The sequence below is a fragment of the Necator americanus genome, chromosome I, assembly GCF_031761385.1.
Source record: "Necator americanus strain Aroian chromosome I, whole genome shotgun sequence".
Taxonomy (NCBI): domain Eukaryota; kingdom Metazoa; phylum Nematoda; class Chromadorea; order Rhabditida; family Ancylostomatidae; genus Necator; species Necator americanus.
The window spans coordinates 6,212,137-6,231,611 of NC_087371.1; the positions used below are offsets into that span (position 1 = coordinate 6,212,137).

Consider the following 19,475-nt stretch of genomic DNA (forward strand, 5'->3'; position numbering starts at 1 on the left):
CCCTACGAATTCTATAGGCGCTGGGAGGACTTGTGGAAATTTGCTTTTCAACGAACACACCACACGAACATGGATTTTCACGAAGAAGAGTGTTGAGGACAGCCATGAATGATGATCATCTACGAAATAATCATCAAATCAAAAAAAGTCCTCTCCAATTCAATCAGATGGTTTTCAAATGTACTTTGCTGTCTGTATTTCTGAATTCAACTTAATATCATACATTTAATGAGAGTAGCTCGCGCTAAATTTAAATTCGTCTCAACATTTCCATGATAGCTACAGTAGACCCGATACGGGTCCAGAACTTCGGGATTCTTCTCAAATTTCCTGGAGAATTAGGGTAAAAATCTAATTTCTTGTTACATTAATTCATTTATTGTGGTATTTAGTACTCTTGCAATTTATTTGTTTATTTTTTTTCGGACGATTTTTTCCAACTCCTGAAATGAATTGTGTTGTTGAGCTTGAAATCTTAGATGATTTAAAACGTATTCAAATAACATGCATTTCTTCATTCGTAAAAATTCCACAATGACGAACGGAATGAAACAGAGAAACTTCGCATGGAATGACCGTTTTTCACTCTTGACTGTGACACAAAGGAACGATACATTTCGCAGGTGTCGATCCTTGGGGGCAATCCTTGTCCTCCTTACAAGGGTCGCCTTGCATTGTATAATTTTCCGGAGCACTGGAATATACCAACCATTTACGACATGAAACCCACGACCTGCATAACAGAAGCGCATACCTTTTGTCAAAGATGCATACAACATACATTTCACATTCGTTATTTTCCTTCGGGAAAACTGTCATTCCACATCCGTATGCTGTTGCATTTGGATATATCATCTGAAGGGATTGAGACGAAATTTACTATTTTGCAGTGAAAAAATGATTAATAGCACCACCTGATTCTTGACTGACTTGATAGTTTCCAAGAGGTTTGCTAGACCGTCCACAGCAGTATATTTACCTTCATAGGCATCGTCATAGTTGAATGTTCTGAATGTTCAAAGTTTGTTTGATGTAATTTTTCCCTTTATTTCTCTCTTTCACGTGGTAAAAGGAGAAGGGACGAAAAGAATTAAGTAATAGGAAAGCTGAGCTATAGAGTAGTAGCGCTGACTTGCACAATCCTTATTATCTCATTGATTAAGGAGATCAAAAACTTTTACGTACAAATTATCTGTCATCCAACAAACACATCTACAAAGCCAGCGGCACAAGGAAAGATATTCGCTCAAAGGCTATCTGTCTGACTGTTTTCTTTGTTATCGACGCCCCGAAAATACCGCTATGCAAGTATAGGGTGGTCCACATGAACATGAAGTGTGGCTAGCTATGGGAAATTCGGAGATTTTCTGGGCCAAAGAAACCGGTAAGGGCACTGACTGGACCTTCCTGCGAGAATGTGCGCCAGTCCTCTGCGAAAGAGGACACTGGAGAGGTGTGGGACTGATTTTTCGGATTTCTGGGTGAAGGTGTTTCCCCCGTCAAATTCGCACGATCTCAATCCTTTGGATATTGATTTCTGATTCTCGATTCTAGAGCAAAGAGCCCGTTCTTTTGAGCATAAGTCGGTGGATTTGCTGAAAAGAGCTCTGAATTGGGGATGAGACAAGGGAAATGATTGCGCGTATAATCAAAAATTCCCGAAAGAGATTGGTTGCTTGCACTGAAAGTTATTCTGTGGGTGTTGTGTGGACTCAGAATAGAATGTTGTGGCTATTCAATAGAAAAAAAAATACTTCCCATTTGGACTGATTGATGGAAAGTTATGAGTAATTTTTTCCGTCGCACTTCATGTGGGCCCTATAGATGAGAGGACTACGGAAATTTATTCAAATGAGAAGTAAGAACAGCATACCGGTTAAGTCTGAACAGACCGTATTCGGTTGGGTTCAAGGTGCCGAAAGTTTCAACCTCACTCATAGCTTTGCGGTAGAGATTATGACTGAACCTCTGGAAAACAATTAACATTTACCCCAAAAAAATTATTCCACGAAACTTGCAGAGGTGCCGGATCTCTCCCTGAGCTGCGAACCCAAGACGTACGTTTCAGCGCTTATTTATTTTACTCTTTAGAAAATGGAGTGAAGTGGCTTACAAGTCCGAACATTTGTCCTCCCGGGCCCAGCGATATTTCTGTCGAATAATTTTCACCTTTCGCAGCCAAAGTACGAATTTGTAAGAAGAATGTATCTATCGCCGATATGTGCTCGGCGGGGAATTCCGGTATCCGACACTTTTCTAAAATAATCACATAAAAATCGTCATTCGTAGCTAATTTTCTGCTGCTGTTCCTTGCTGACCACTGGAGGTGGAAGCTTCTTGAGCGGAGTTTAGAAGTGCCAGATTGGCTATCTATAAAAAGAAAAACTGAGAAGAAACGGAATCTGGCGCTCAAAATTACTGGAGATGTAACTAACGATGCCGAGGAGTAGCGCTTTCATGTCGAAGGTGACGAATGAATTCCATCGATTCGACGTAACCTATATACGATTTGTCGGAGGTATTACTGCATTTTTTTCGAGCTGTATCACTCCAACCGTTTCAATTTGTCGTTTGTCGTAATCTGCACAGAATATCCGCAATATTAGGCGATATCCCTAATTTCCAGGTGAATCGACAAAGGATATGACAAATAATGGTGTAAGACTAGTTACTGTGTGAGCTGGTTTAGTCCTTTACCATTTTTTTTGGTGGCACTGCACATTCCAACGAGCTGCAAACTAAATCCGTTTCCTATGCACTTTCATTTCGCTATGAATTGGAGGACTCGAGAATTTTGAGAAAACATGTGAAAGCATTTCAACAATGAGTCACACAGCATGATATCAATGAAATCATAACCGAGTGGCTCGGTTTTCTAGCTGTTCACGAAATTTCGGTCCATTTCAAATAAGTTTTTCATGTTCATGAGTTATTAGCGATCATTTCCGAACTTTCGTACCACAGTACAACTAGAAACGGAAACACTGGAACTGCTAATTCTGCTCGTGGTAACGCCGCATTGCTTTGAACTCATTTCGAATCGAAGCATATTGTCACTGTCTTGTTGAGAAACGAAGAGGAATTGTACATGGATAACAGACCCCTCCGATAGCATTGAACGGGTCTACAAGTCTATTGTACACAGTGAGTTGCACAACTCATTTCAAACACCTGTACTGTAACCTGGAAAATGAAACCGTCTCGCAGGAGGGAAGAGAAATAATAAACAAGATGTTCACACCTGATCTATATTGCAATTGACGGAAAAATGAGAATGAAAAAAATGAATGTTTCTTAAAACTAGTGAGTGTACCCTTTGTGTAGGATATTAGCACTCATTTTTCCGTCAATTGCAATATAGATCAGGTGTGAACATTTTGTTTATTATTTCCCTTGCATGAGGCATCTTAGCAGATCATTTGAAAGCTTTCTGACAAAGTTGTTATCTTCGCACTGATTTAACAATAGATGTGCTTCAGCCTTAAAATCCACAGCAATACAGAGAGGTGTGATCGAATTATTTATGGGTCTTTTTCGGATATGTGGATTTAATACCGTACCTATAAATCATTAGTCGTTTTCAACAACGATTTGGTAGTGTTAAACAATTATTTCTTGTTAAATTCTATATTTGTTCGACATTTTGGGTTTTTTTATTTTTGGGAAATTCTGGCTATTTTGGGAAACTTTATCCTTTATCCTTCTATTGGCAGTACCCATAAGTGAATGTGGCGAGTGCAAACAAAGTTGAAGTGTTAACAAAGGATGATAGGATTATCCGACCATAAAATGAAATGACAAATGTTGTTAATTTGAACTGTGCTGGTGGATAACTGCACTCTACCTGTTCCTTCTATAATGAATATGTTTCATCAAAATAATAGTTGTGAAATGTCGATGGGGCGGACGAGATTACGTAAAATATGTGTGCAGAGAAAATATATCGAGAATATTTCATGACAAGATGCATTTTTAAAGACATCGAATCCGTTTCTTGCATCGTCATTCCATCGTCTTATCCGCAACAATTTTTCTATGGCTGTCCTTCTTGAAGAAAATCAATGAAATTGTTGGCAACTAAATGGGAGTTCTATCGACCTTCTTTATGATGAATCAAGCTCTGTGCCCACATCCCTGGGAAGACAAGTATGATGGAAACCTAACCCATCGGCAACTTTTTTCCAATCTTGTTGTTGAATATCATTTAGTCAGTTTACCGACGCAAACTCGGGCAGCGACACTTCGTTTTGGGAGCCAACCATTTGTTACAAAACATTTCAAGCGCTAAAACGACTGGAAACGTATTTCCGCAACTCGATGCTCTTGTGTGCGAGCTACTCTTTATTGGGTACCGGTATTTGACCAAGGCAACTGTTTCTGCTGGTAGGCATTTGTCCAACTGGAAGAATTTTACTGTATACGAGCCTTGTTCATGGCATCTTTTTTATTGCAGTACATCGTGAACATAAAACCACTCTTTGCACCTATTGCGAGTAATCTCGTTCGCATCCACAATATTTCGAAATAATTGTTTTGGTGAAACATGTTCATTAGAGAAAGAGGAGCAGTGGATAATCCACTCTTAAGATTAACTACACGATAATTTGTTGTTTGATTTTATGGGCGAATAATCCTCGCACCATTCGTTAACGGTTCGTACCAGTTTGTTTCACTCTCACTCTCAGCACCCAATAATGTGTGACAGCTGGCCCATCTCGTCGGAATCTCCCTCGAGGGCATTTAGGGTCTTTTGGACCCACTCTAGCGTTTTTTTTTAGTCCATCTATCGTCGATCCTTCTCATGTCGGCCCATTCATGCTTTGCTTTCGATACATATTCCGCTGGAAGACGGGAAGGCTTTTCATGGCATACACTTGACCAGAGTCCTTCTGTAAAGACTTCTCTGCAGAAGAGAAAACTTTAGGATGAACTGCCTTCGCAAGATACAATTAAGTTAACATTAGCGAACATTAAATGTTGATTTTATACCAAACGCAAAGTTTTATATCAAAGAAAATTCTTCCCATTAATTAGTAATGGTAACTGTAGCATAGCTTGGTACAGTGAGCGCGAATATCGAAATACGACTCTATGGAAACAGAACCTGCACTTATTATTTGGTTACTATTTGATTCTAAAGATAGTGTGACGGCTTACACCTCTTCTTTTGCCAACATGAACAAACATTCATATGTTCGTCGACCTTCAATAAACCCCCAAATGATGCAGCATTCAGAGCAATATTGCAAGAAATGTTCGGAGGAGAAAAGAGAAAATTACACGAGCTCACATGTCATTTGCTTGATTTTGTGTGGGGTTGCGGCAACAATACAACATCGGAGAAACGGGAAGGTCACTACTGGATCGAATCAAAAAGAAACGAATAGAAAAATTAAGTCCACTGAGGGATTATCAAAAGCGGGAAGAACAATGATACTACCCCTGCCCCAACAACAAAAATAAGCGCCGTAAGATTTAAGAAGCACCATTTTACAATACATAAAATGAAGCTATAGGACGTAAAGCTACTGATAATTACGTAGATATATCCATGAGAATCTAAAAATAAACACGATGAAGACCACCATGAGATTACCGGGGAGTCTCCTTTCTTCAAGCCACTTCAAAATTTGTAACAGACTCTTAACTGCCTCACTGTGTGAAGATTACTAGGTTCTCTACCCCTTTCAGAATGTAAAGAAAATATAATATAGTTTCAAAAAAACTGCATCAAACGGAAAAAAACATTTAACACAAATGCAAGGTGCAGTTCCTCTTCAATCCTGCCGCAAGTAATTTGAATAGGAAATTATTTTAATCAACGGGAAAAAATGAGGAACTCACCTTTTTAACGAGGGATACCCGACCGAACGCACCAACACCTATATGTTGCAGTACTTCAAACATATCTTTATTCATTTTCTGCCGTCGTAGTCGCATGAACCTGGCGAAATAAGAAAATTCGCAGTTGTGAAAGTGTTTTGCATAAACTTATGATCGGGAACACGCCGTTATTAGAAAAGAAATCATGACACAACCATGAATTCCTGAAGCGCATTTTCAGAGCATCTAGAAAACTTTACCTGGACTCTTTTTGCTGCAAAAAATCCAACATTTTCTGCTTCATTGATTCCGGTAGATTTGCGGCTTCCATTTCTCGTTGTAACTAAAAATGATCAATTACATGAAGAAATCAAGAGTAAACGGAGGGATTTCTTCTTCAATACATGCTTAACTATCATTTTTTGCATAAGGAAGTAGTTATTTGTACGTATGTTAGGGGGAGATGAGTTGAAAATCAAATACAACATGACCAGTTTTTTCGGTCTGGCTGGAGTTCATTAATGAAACTCTTATTTTAGATGATGTGTGACAGAGAGATGACACGTTAACTCATCTTTAGCGAGCGCATTACGATTACATTGAGGGAATGATATGTCGTGTAGTAGAGTCAAAACGGCATGAAAAACTGTGCAGTTGCGCAAGCGGTTGCTCTCGAAGCGATGCGGTGGAGCGCAGCGGTTAGTATCGAGAGAGGACCACTGCTATCACCGTACATTGCTGGAGCTCGCGATGGTCCCATCTCGATTTCACCGCGGCACTTCGATCGCAAGCGTTTAAGCAATTGCATCGTGCTTAATGCCGTTTCAATCCGACTATACGCTTACTAATAATATTACTCCACTGATTTCGTGCGCCGAATCTGTGTAAGAGGCTTTCGTTAATGAAGATGATTTCTTCAGCTTTGCTGCGCACATCAATTCCAACGGTGTAATATAGTTGGGTCAAAACGACATGAAACTCAGTGCAGCTGCGTAGGCGGCAGCGCTCGAAGCGGGTCGAGCTGGGACCACCCCATCACACCGCTTCGGGTGCAGCCGCTTTCGCAATTGTGTGGAGTTTCATGCTATTTTGACCCGACTATGTCCCATTTCAAATACCTTGGTTCAAAGCCAGAACAGCTGTTGAGAGTTAATTATAGGACAATTTTGATTTGCCCTAATCTCTCCGCCAAACACCACTCTCCGAGTATTCCTAATCGTCGCGGTACAATAATACATTCTGCTGTGAAAGGGTTTAACATTACAGACCTAATTCGAATCGTTTGCGAAATTATGGTTACAGTTGTATTAAAGGTACCGGGAAGTAATTTTTGCGCATTTAAAAAGCAAGCAGCACTGAAGTAGTTCAAAATATGCTTACGTGTAAGGAATAGTACGACGAAATTCCCTGTAATTTCTTCCGCGCAAAATCATATTGGAGTTGAATCCAAAGTGAAAATTAATGAAACAAAGTATATAAAACATATATAAAACTACTCAAAACTCAAAACAACTACTCAAAACATATATAACAACTAATTTTTACTTGTGAAATATACCTGATGTGCTCGTTTCATGCGTTCTTTGTATTGAGCAAGGAGTCGTTCAACGTGCTGTTCCATGAAGAAGCAAAACATTCGCGGTTTGCAAGGTTTCATATATTTCTCATATTTTTGTTGCTTCAAACGACTACAAATGGACTCCGGCAAAGGTGATGTACATCGAGTCACAGAATTTTGAGATGTTTCTGTTCTAGAAGAAAAAACATAGAGAAAAATCTTCATATATTGGCAAATACGACAGAAGCCGACCTCGTAGCTGGATGCTGCAGCGCGACACCGTAAGTGCGCTCAAGTCGATCATGTCTCACAGGCATTGACTGTTCTTTGGATGTGGACGGCATGACGTCGTTGGTTGGATGTTTTGGACGCAGCTCATCTTCGTAGCCAATATATCCTCGATGAGACATGTCTGGATCAACCATAATGTTCTGCACTCCGGTGATTTGTCCAGGAATTCCATGAACGGAAGAGACACCGTCTCTTCCGGCGACATCCAGTCGGTACGCTCTTGTATCGGTAACCTTAATAATGGATGAAATAGAACATCTATTTTTTTTAAATAAATGATGGTACTTACAGCGTTTATTGGTGAGACGTTAATGTTCAAAATACTCTTTAGTGGGGCAGCACTAAACATAGTTCGAATAACAGGATGATTTTGCTGGCCGTATCGCCTAATATGTGGTGGAACTCCTCCTATTTGAACGTGAAATGTGGACTGCCCCATAGGAGCAGACATTGATGAGTCCAGTGGGCTCTTATATGTGTCCCTCACCACATAATGTTGCTTCATAACTGGTCTGAATCAAGGAAAAGAATCATTGAAAAAAAAATTGCTATTGCGTAGCGTTGCAGCTTTTCGAATGTCGATTTGTTCTATTCTGTAGGTAACTTTCACAGAAAAACGACCAAGTTTTGGAAGTACTTCAAAATAATATACAATGGAGATACACAATGAAAAATAAAGGAAATATATACAATAAAACATGAAAGAGTAGTTTTTATTAGTCACTGGCAGTATTCACTTCTATTAGTCTCCCATGTCGGGAATTAATATCTTTAAAAGCTGCCTGTTTCTACTTACATTTCCCTTTAAACCGCTCACCTTTCCGAACCACGTTCGATATAGATTGACGGTTTGTAGTTCCCCTGCTGTGATCGAACTTGTGGCTGATAAAAATCTGCTGTATACGGTGTTCTGAAAACGAGCTAAAGAGTAATACGATAAAAACATAAGGTAAGGAGTGTTGTTAAAATGTTATTTCTACGCGTCACTTCCACAGAATACAGGCGTTTTCAGACGCGCAAAGTCAGATAATAAAACAGGTAAGTCGTGAGAAGAAACTAGTCAACGGACGTACGCGTATCACTGCTCCTAAGTTGTATGAAATGATCACACAACTCCACCTACAGCTAGAGTTGAATTTGGGGAACTCCTCCAGAGTTCAGGGAACGTATCAAGCGCATACTCCGTGTGAATTTTAAAGAAAAAAATCACTAGTGTTCATTTAAAACGTATTTGAATTGCCAGAAAGTATGTATGAAAAGGAAATGAACCAAAATAGGTATCCGGCAAATTCAGGAACTTGGAATAACAAAAAGGCAGCATGTGTAATGGAGTGCAAAGCAGCAGAAAACAGGAGTCGGAGAAAACCGGCTGTTATTCAAAACAACTTAATTCATTGTACCAGTCTATTATTTCATAAGAAATCCGTCTATGAACTATGAATGAAATGAATCCCGTTGAGAGAAGTAATGAGGTATTCATTACAACTTGTACAGAAACATACATCATATATTAACGTAATCCGTACCCTTACCGCTTCCCACCTAGTTCGTTTTCCGAGCCCAAGCCCTCTGAGGGTAAAAAGTAGTTGGGGGAGGAGCACTCAGTCGCGCTCTTATTTCTGGAAGTAAATAACAAAGTCAGTCGAGGACCTAAGACTTAAGCATTAGTCTTAGAAGATCTATGACATGTAAACTAAGGTTACTAACAGAAAAAAGTAACAGAGAACGTCCAGAAATAAGAGCGCGTTAAGTGCCTTCTTCAACTGAATTTCCCCTCCCCTGCTCCCTGAGATGTGTGTACACTTCCTCCCCAGCCTTCTCTTTGAAGAATATTTCCACGAGAGAGGGTTAGAGAGCATTTTCGAGCAGGGAATCGTATGCATACAGCCCCAGATGTGCTGCATTTGCAGTGATTACACAATTATGTGTAAGAACAAACAATTTAACATGTGTGCAAGCTTGACCAGAGAAGCTCTGGTTCAGTTTTTCGAACAAGCTAGAGGAATTAATTGCATATAACAACGATGTAAACATACGTTGATATGTGAACATGCATCTGATGGTAATCCGGTGTAACAGGAAAATATTGTCGTCTTTATGCGGAAAAGAACTAGACATTCCACCCGATTGAGCAGCATTCGATACGACCGAATGAGGTGATGAATTCGTGGATGGGCCGGCCATGGACACATATGATGCCGTTGACGTTGCTATATGACCCGCTGTCGATGCGAATGCCGGCACTGCGCCAGCGGTTGGTGACGGCATTTGAGGCGGTAGTGGTGAAGTGGAACGCGAGGAGGCACTAGAACTTGGACATTGCAAGAAAATTTTCAAAATAGAGATCAATCAGGTCACATACCTGTCTTCAACAGTGACAAACTGCAGCGGAAACAAATTACCGTTTGATGCACCATTTGTCTGCTTAAGAAATTCAAAAAATTCTAAGTATTACGAAGTCGACAAACAAAACGTGAAGATAGTACCTTGTTTTGCACATGAATACCCCCATTTGTAGATGAATTGTTGTTCGGTGTCAGGACGCTGAGAAGGCGGTCCTGGATCGAATTTCATTAATGCTATATGTAACGGAATGAATATATACGAAGATGAAGAGAAATGGCCAATGTGAAAATGGCAGCGGGGAAAAATCCGTGATTCTAGAAACCAAGTTAATCATCTCACGTCAACTTCCAAATTTTCGCTGATAGTCATTACCAAAAAACAAACAAAAAAAATTGCCCGTGAGCCCACTGTGAACCATTTTCAAGGGATAAAATGATAGTGATCGACAAAAAAAAAACTGACAAAAAGTTACAACATTTCTTGATCACCATTTTAGACATCACTGCTTACGTGTGGCTAGGAACGTAAACATTTTCTTATAGAATGTGTTGAAGTGCTTTAGATACACTATTGTCTAGCTTACAGTATGGTTATTGTGGATCAAAAGTAGCTTTAAGAGATAACACGGCATTGTCGGACCAAGCGACATGAAACCCGGTGCAGCTGCGTAAGCGATTGCGGCGCGGCTGCACCGTGCTTCATGTCGTTTTGACCCTAATACACTCACAAATATACAGTCGGGTCAAAACGTGGCGAGTGACGCGACGCGTTCGACGCACAGTCCGATCACGGTCGGTAAAATACGCGCATGCCTCCAGAAATCGTCGTCGGCAGGAAAGTTGAGGAATGCAAACACTAATAGCAACTTTCAGATAAAGGAATGGGGCTCTTCTCGTAATTTCTCGCCGTCCTTCGTTACGGTATCTATGTTTCATCAATTGCTTCGCTCCTAGGGTGCCTTAGAGGCACCCTAGGAGCGAAGCAATTGATGAAACAAATGGAGAAAGACTGTGCATAGACTTCTATTTATGCACTCTTACACGAAAAAACTAGTGAAAGGAAGAAAAGAGATTAGGGATTTAGGATCAAGGGAGCTTATCGCGTACGGTAGAGGGTGCTCAGTGCAAGTTTTCACCAAGAACGCATAGCATAACTTCGATAAAACCCTTCCAAGCTATCTTTACATATTCAGTTTGAATTTTTACAGACTAATGTGATTGTCAAAATTCTACTCGAAGGAAACATTCGTGAAGCAAAACAAAGGAGAACAACACTGAGGAAAAAAGACCTTACATTTTTTGTTTCCTCCATATTTGCGTGGTCATGATTAATATGCTTTAAAACGTCGATAGCAGCGGCAGGCAAGATGAAGTAACTAATGTGGTTAATTTGAACTGTGGTGGTGGATAACCGCATTCTACCAGTTCCTTCTATAATGAATATGTTTCACCAAAATAATTGTTGTGAAATGTCGAAGGGGCGGACGAGATTACATAAAATATGTGTGCAGAGAAAATATATCGAGAATATTTTATGCAAGATACATTTTTAAAGACATCAAATCCGTCTTATCCGCAGCAGCTTTTCTATGGCTGTCTTTCTTGAAGAAATCAATAAAATTGGTTCGCACCTAAATGGGAGTTCTATGGACCTTCTCCATGATGAATCAAGGCCTGTGTCCACATCCCTCGCAAGGCAAGTATGATGGAAACCTAACCCATCGGAAAACTTTTTTTTTCCAATCCTGTTGTCGAATATCATTTAGTCAATTTACCGACGCAAACTCGGTCAACGACACTTCGGTTTGGGAGCCAACCGTTTGTTACAAAACACTTCCAGCGCTAAAACGAGTGGAAATGCATTTCTGCAACTCGATGCACTTGTGTGTGAGCAAATTTTTATTGGGTACCGGTACTGTCCTTCTTTTAAAGACAAAACATTTACTTTTTCTTTTTTCTTGAATTCTCTCTTCGCAATGAAGAAAAAAACATTTTCTTAGTGCATCTAAACTTACTTAACTAACTTAGCTTAACTTATTATACAACTTATGTGTACTCGTAATAATAGATAGCATGACCTCCAGAATTTTTACCGATCGTTTCCTCACGTTAGAACAATGATGTACGATTAAAAAAAAACTAGCAAGATAGGAGCAGCACAACTGCAAGGATGAATTATTTCATCAACGCGTTTAAGCGGTTATCTGAAGTGAGGAAGAAAGAGAGTGAGTTGGATTCTAAAAAAGGCTGAAAATTTCTCTACTCTGACTTCAAAATGGAACACGAACAATTTCTGAACTACTTTACTGCCTTTATTCCATCATTTCTTCCTTCTGAACTCCACCTCCTTATTTTGCCAAACAAAAAAGTGATCTCAGGTGATTCCGATCCTTCTGAGGTGATTCCAACCCTATGTGTTGAGTGCAATGAGTCCACACAAAATTCCACACAGATCATTTTTATGGATAAGCGAGGCGTAAATATCAAGTAAATTTCAGAGTTTCAGAAAAGTTTAATTTGAATGTATAGAAGAAAAAACTCATGAGCGGTCGTAAGCTTCAGGTAAATTCGAAGAACAAGAAAGGAAGACTTATAATAAATATAAAAATTTATAAATAAAACAATTATACAAATAATAATATTGTAATTTGAATGTATAGAAGAAAAAAGCTCATGAATGGAATTGAAACGAATGAAATGACTCGGGGCCGCATTTTTCTCTGACAGACCGGATTGAGCATAATGGTTGTGCCCTACGAATTCTATAGGCGCTGGGAGGACTTGTGCAAATTTGCTTTTCAACGAACACACCACACGAACATGGATTTTCACGAAGAAGAGTGTTGAGGACAGCCGTGAATGGTGATCATCTACGAAATAATCATCAAATCAGAAAAATTCCTCTCCTATTCAATCAGATGCTTTTCAAATGTACTTTGCTGTCTGTTTTTCTGAATTCAACTTAATATCATATATTTACTGAAAATAGCTCGCGTTAAATTTAAATTCGTCTCAACATTTCCATGATTGCTACAGTAGACCCGATACGGGTCCAGAACTTCGGGATTCTTCTCAAATTTCCTGGAGAAATAAGGTAAAAATTTAATTTCTTTTATATTATTTCATTTATTGTGGTATTTAGTACTCCTGCAATTTATTTGTTTACTTTTTTTCGGAGGATTTCTCCCAACTGCTGATATGAATTGTGTTGTTGAGCTTGAAATCTTAGATGATTTAAAACGTATTCAAATAACATGCATTTCTTCATTCATAAAAATTCCACAATGACGAACGGAATGAAACAGAGAAACTTCGCATGAAATGACCGTTTTTCACTCTTTAACGTGACACAGAGGGACGATACATTTCGCAGGTTTCAATCCTTGGGGGCAATCCTTGTCCTCCATACAAGGGTCGCCTTCCATTATATAAAAACTCGGAGCACTGGAATATACCAACCATTTACGACATGAAACCCACGACCTGCATAACAGAAGCGCATACCTTTTGTCAAAGGCGCACACAACATACATTTCACATTCGTTATTTTCCTTCTGGAAAACTGTCATTCCACATCCGTATGCTGTTGCATTTGGATATATCATCTGAAGGGATTGAGACGGAATTTACTATTTTGCAGTGTAAAAATGATTAATAGCACCACCTGATACTTGACTGCATCGACAGTTTTCAAGAGGTTTACTAGGCCGTCCACAGCAGTATATTTACCTTCATAGGCATCGCTGTAGTTGAATGTTCTGAATGTTCAAAGTTTGTTTGATGTAATTTTTCCCTTTATTTCCCTCTTTCACGTGGTAAAAGGAGAAGGAAAAGAATTAAGTAATAGGAAAGCTGAGCTATAGAGTAGTAGCGCTGACTTGCACAATCCTTATTATCTCATTGATTAAGGAGATCAAAAACTTTTACGTACAAATTATCTGTCATCCAACAAACACATCTACAAAGCCAGCGGCACAAGGAAAGATATTCGCTCAAAGACTATCTGTTTTCCTTATTTTTTTCCCTTAGCTATGGGCAATCTGGAGATTTCCGTCAAATTTGCACGATCTCGATACTTTGGATATTGATTTCTGGTCGATTCAAAGAGCCCGTTCTTTTGGGCATAATTCGGTGGATTTGCTGAGAAGATCCCTGAATTGGGGATGGGATAAGGGAAATGATTGCGCGTATCCTCAAAAATTCCCGAAAGAGATTGGCTGCTTGCACTGAAAGTTATTCTGTGGGTGTTGTGTGGACATAGAATAGAATGTTGTGAATATTGAATAGAAAAGAAATATTTTCTATTTGAATTGATTTATAGAGAGTTGTAATTTTTTTCCGTCGCACTTCATGTGGGCCCTATAGATGAGAGGACTACGGAAATTTATTCAAATGAGAAGTAAGAACAGCATACCGGTTAAATCTGAACAGACCGTATTCGCTTGCGTTCAAAGTGCCGAAAGTTTCAATCTCATTCATAGCTTTGCGGTAGAGAGTATAACTGAACCTCTGAAAAACAATTAACATTTACCCCAAAAAAATTATTCCACGAAACTCGCAGAGGTGCCGGACCTCTCCTTGGGCTGCGAACCCAAGACGTACGTTTCAGCGCTTATTTATTTTACTCCTTAGAAAATGGAGTGAAGTGGCTTACGAGTCCGAACATTTGTCCTCCCGGGCCCAGCGTTATTTGTGGCGGGTACTTTTCACCTTTCGCAGCCAAACTACGAAGTTGTAAGAAGAATGTATTTATCGCCGACATGTGCTCGGCGGGGAATTCCGGTATCCGACATTTTTCTAAAATAATCACATAAAAGGGCCGCATACACGAGAACGGTGACCAGAATTTTACACAGTTCTTATTTCTAAAAACAGCAGTGTTAATTCGAAACGGCCTGGAAAAAAAAATGACTGACGAAACTACACCAAGAAACAAAAATAAGAGGAGAGGGAAGAAAAAGAAGAAGTTCTGTTTTTTCTGATTTCTTTTTTTTAGTTCTGATGACTGAGAACTCTTTAGAATTATTTTCACTGTTCATTTATGTTCAAACATTGTTGTCTCTCTGTGGCGCCGAATCGCCAGAGGACTCACCTATCGAAGGTGTGAGATGCCTGGCAGACCGTGCCTGGGCCGCAATAACCATTCCAGCTATAGAATATCGCCTGCTCTACAAGAGGGCGGAATCAGTGTTGAAATTTTGAAGTTTGTAAACAAAAGTGAATTCAACATCATTTGAAAGAGCGTCTCTTTGTGAGAAGAACTGGGTATTTGAGGTACTGAAAAAATTCATAGAGGCTGCAAAAATTTCTGTTTTGTGAAAACAGACGAAAATTCTCTCCAATTGGGTCACTCGAAAACCATGACCAACTCTCATTCAATGTTGGCGCCTAATTCATTTCTCGAAAAGGAAAGGAGAGTTCTAAGCAAGCACTGAATCGCGAGGCTTAAGCGTTAATTCTATGCCGTTGACAGCTGCTCAAAAATTGGACCAAATAACGATAGAGTAATGTTGTAAGTTTGACACTGAAAAAAACTAGACATTTTCAAAGCTAGAAGCTTACAATATAAACTATTGTCAAGTGCAAGTTGTTTGCTGGAAACTTTCCGCGGAGATTTTTCACAGCTTGGAAAGTATGGCTTTTTATTAATCTTCGATGGAACACTTTCGTGAATTTCTTAAGAGAATGGAAATTACGTACCAACATATGATGTGGGGTACCAAAATGCTCTAAATAACCTCCCAATTGCGGATGTAATAAACAATTCGTCCAATTCCGAGAAATAAGCGGAAATCCTCTGAACACCCCTTCCTTCCGTGCAGATGTATCCGCGAGATATGCCAGTGGCAGGATTGCGGAGGTATGAAAGTAATTAACGGGGCTTAAGGAAACTTTGCCCGCTTTCAGGCCACACATTTGTCAAAAGTAAGTTCTCGAAGTATATTTGAAATCAGCGACTCATTTACTTTCGAATGGTACTTTCAAAATTTGATTTTGACCACTTCAAAGAATTCCGACGGTTTGCGACGGATTAATCCGTCGGCGGCGGATTTTGGGACACAAGTTAGTGGCGGTGTTGTACACTGCAAAAGGTGTAGTCGTCCAGCACACCGACTATCCAGATTTCTGCGATATTTCTGTGTGCCTTTTGCTGCGCTGCAGGAAACACGCATGAGAGATCGGCCCGTCATTAGCATCGAAAATTACACCATATACTCCGGCGATGCTGATGAGAACAAAGTAGGTGGCTGAGCGATAGCTGTGAGGAACAATTACAAGAACCTGGTGGAGCAAAATTTGGCTCAATGCCGTCTAGATGCGCCTTTCTACGACTGCGGGTTCGCAGAGGACGTAAACTCTGGATCGTAAGTGCTCATGCACCTACGGAAACCGCTGAGAACAACAGTAAGGACGTACTCTATGATCAACTCAATGCGTTGATGTCTAAAATACCAAGCCAGCAGGTGGTCATTGTCGGAATCGACGCAAATGCGAAGATGGGACTCAAACAGCAATCCGATTTGCTAGGAAAATGGTACTATGCAGCGGAGCGTGAAAATCTAGAGCTGTTTGGGACGTCGCGTTCGCCTCTGACCACCGTCCAGTTCTTCTCAGCTTCAAGATACGGTTTCACAAGAGAAACCGAGGAGATCCTCTTCAACCGAAAATCGACATGCAAGTCTGAAAGATGAAGAATGCAGAACGAAAATCCCCCAACGTGTGTCCATTCATGTTGGAGTACAGACCACGAAGAAGCTTAGCAATGGGGATTCCTTCAAAAAGTGCATCCAGGACGCTGCAAGGAAAACGCTCCCGGTTCTTTTGCCGCGGAAGAAGTTTGCCTTTGCATCTGCGGAAACAAAATCCATATACAATTCTGTATGTGTCGCGCGCAGCGCTGGTGACTTCGACCAAGAAAAGCGCCTTAGAAGGAAGCTCAACTGCAACAAGACCGCGATAACGAGTGGACGTCATGAGCGATGGAGTTTGAGAAGGCGTGAGAGGACAGGCGTGGGAAGAAAGCCTATGCTCTTCTAAAACCGTGTATCGGCAAAATGAAAAGATGTACCGCTGTCCTCAACACTGCTAATGGGGTAGCTGTCGGTGAACCCTTCCAATTTGGAAGGAACACTTCAAGACTTTGCTGAAACGGCTAGCACCGTCAGCTCCTGGACTCGAACACGTTCATAGACCGACATAACGAGGAGCCACCGACCGAGTCGGATGTCCTGGTCTGTATTCAAAAAATGAAGAATGGAAAATCTGATGGAGACGACGGAATAAGCGCAGAAATGCTAAGATATCTTCCTCCGTCTGGGATTCGTGAGATGACAAAGATCATCCGTTCAATATGGACAGACGAAAGGATACCTTATTCGTGGAGACATGCTATCATAATTCCTCTCCACAAGAAGTTATCCGTCACGGACCCCAGGAATTATCGAGGAATCTCTTTGCTGCGTGTTATGTACAAGGTACTGGAGCGCATTATCCTGGACCGACTCATTAAACATCGCGAAGAAACAACGCGCGACGAGCAAGCAGCCTTTCGTCCTGGCCGATCTACGATTGACCAGGTGTTCATCGTCAGGAGAGTGATCGAAATCTGGCAGCGGTATTCAAAGCCAATGCAACTAGCGTTTCTGGACTTTGAAGCCGCGTTTGACTCTCCTTATCGAGGTCTTCTCAACGCGCTCCGCGCCGATGGAGTACCAGGAAAGTTCGTTCGCTTGCTTGATGACATGAATCAACGAACAACTGCTGCAGTTCGAACACCAGCCGGATGTACAACACCGTTTGAAGTGGTAACTGGATTAAAACGAGGGGCAGTGGCAGGACCCTTCCTGTTCAACTTCGCCATCGACGAGATTATGCGAAGAACAGTCGACCAGTGTCCTGCCGACATTGTCTTAACACCATCAGGGTGCCCCTTGACTGACCTCGAGTATGCCGACGATGCCGTTATATTCGCGGAAAGCAGTACGAAACTTCAACATGTTGTCAACCTTGTATCGAAGCTGGCTGCAGCCTATGGACTACGCCTACGCCCTGATAAATGCAAGCAGATGTGGATCTCTTCGAGACCTCGAACGGGAATTAAGGTGGACGGACAACCGATAGAACTCGTCGATGAGTTCTGTTACCTAGGCTGTACGCTGAAGAACAATGGCAGCTACGAGAGAGATGTTCAGCAAAGATGCGCTAAGGCGACTTCTGCATTTAACTCCTTAACGAAATGCCTGTGTTCGACCCCCATCACCAACATCTAAATTAAATCGTCTTCGCTTCTTTGATCATACATTAAGGAGACCGGCAGATCGCCTTGTTCAACGAGTTTTGAGGAGTTCGTCGGGTTCGAGCTAGAAGAAGTCAGCTGGCCGAAAACGGAAGTTCTGGACTGAGGTGGTGAAAGAGGACCTGAGGACACTCGGCGTGGATAGGCAGTTCAGGCGAGATGTAAGGTTTCCCAGAATATGGAATAGCAATGAATGGATTGATTATGTGCAAGCTCTCGGAGAAGATCGAGAAGCTTGGGTAGAGCTATGTTCAAGGACGGCACACCTCGGCGAAGATGCGGGTAATCGCATCAGGCGATGACAACAGCTCGCCGATTAAGTCAAGTAAGTCAATCGCATAAAAATCGTCATTCGTAGCTAATTTTCTGCTTCTGTTCCTTACTGGAGGTGAGGTTGTAGTGATTACTGGAGGTAAGATTGTCGGGACCAGTGGAGGTGACGTTGTTGGGACCAGTGGAGGTGAAGTTGTCCTGACCACTGGAGGTGGAAGTTGCTTGACCGGAGTTTAGAAGTGGCAGAATGGCTATCTATAAAAAGAAAAACTGAGAAGAAACGCATTCAAGGAATCTGGCGCTCATAATAACTGGAAATGTAACTAACGATGCCGAGGAATAGCGCTTTCATGTCGAAGATGACGAATGAATTCCATCGATTCGACGTAACCTATATACGATTTGTCCGAGGTATTACTGTATTCTTTTTCGAGCTGTATCCCTCCAACCATTTTAATCTGTCATAATCTGCACAGAATATCCGTAATACTAGGTGATATCCCTAATTTCCAGGTGAATCGACAAAGGATACGACAATTAACGGTGTAAGACCAGTTATTGTGTGAGCTGGTTTAGTCTTTTACCATTTTTTGGTGGCACTGTACATTCCAACGAGCTACAAACTAAATCCGTTTCCTATGCACATTCATTTCGTTATGAATTGGAGGACTCGAGAATTTTGAGAAGACGTGTGAAAGCATTTCAACAATGAGTCACACAGCATGATATCAATGAAATCGTAACTGAGCGGTTCGGTTTTATAGCTGTTCACAAAACTTCAGTCCATTTCAAATAAGTTTTTCATGTTCATGAGTTATTAGCGATCATTTCCGAACTTTCGTACCACAGTACAACTAGAAACGGAAACACTGGAACTGCTAATTCTGCT

General features: G+C 40.8%; 3 protein-coding genes across 3 annotated transcripts; 2 read left to right on the forward strand and 1 right to left on the reverse strand.

The window, feature by feature from the left end:
* Nucleotides 1-582: 582 nt before the first annotated feature.
* On the reverse strand, nucleotides 583-15,161 carry RB195_004699 (uncharacterized protein; the record flags this gene model as incomplete). The annotated part of the gene is made up of 18 exons (XM_064182659.1): nucleotides 583-694; nucleotides 755-855; nucleotides 915-1,008; nucleotides 1,874-1,968; nucleotides 2,114-2,256; nucleotides 2,319-2,370; nucleotides 2,436-2,498; nucleotides 5,845-5,944; nucleotides 6,084-6,166; nucleotides 7,382-7,574; nucleotides 7,634-7,905; nucleotides 7,962-8,184; nucleotides 8,490-8,582; nucleotides 13,522-13,622; nucleotides 13,682-13,775; nucleotides 14,432-14,526; nucleotides 14,672-14,814; nucleotides 15,110-15,161. 18 exons carry the CDS (start codon nucleotides 15,159-15,161, stop codon nucleotides 583-585), a joined length of 2,109 nt encoding a protein of 702 aa, XP_064033926.1.
* A 1,161-nt stretch (nucleotides 15,162-16,322) lies between these two features.
* Nucleotides 16,323-16,709, forward strand: RB195_004700 (uncharacterized protein; the record flags this gene model as incomplete). Its single annotated transcript, XM_064182660.1, has 1 exon — nucleotides 16,323-16,709. One exon carries the CDS (start codon nucleotides 16,323-16,325, stop codon nucleotides 16,707-16,709), a length of 387 nt encoding a protein of 128 aa, XP_064033927.1.
* A 555-nt stretch (nucleotides 16,710-17,264) lies between these two features.
* RB195_004701 (uncharacterized protein) lies at nucleotides 17,265-18,287 on the forward strand (the record flags this gene model as incomplete). The annotated part of the gene is made up of 1 exon (XM_064182661.1): nucleotides 17,265-18,287. The coding sequence occupies one exon, from the start codon at nucleotides 17,265-17,267 to the stop codon at nucleotides 18,285-18,287; it is 1,023 nt and encodes a 340-aa protein (XP_064033928.1).
* Nucleotides 18,288-19,475: the final 1,188 nt, after the last annotated feature.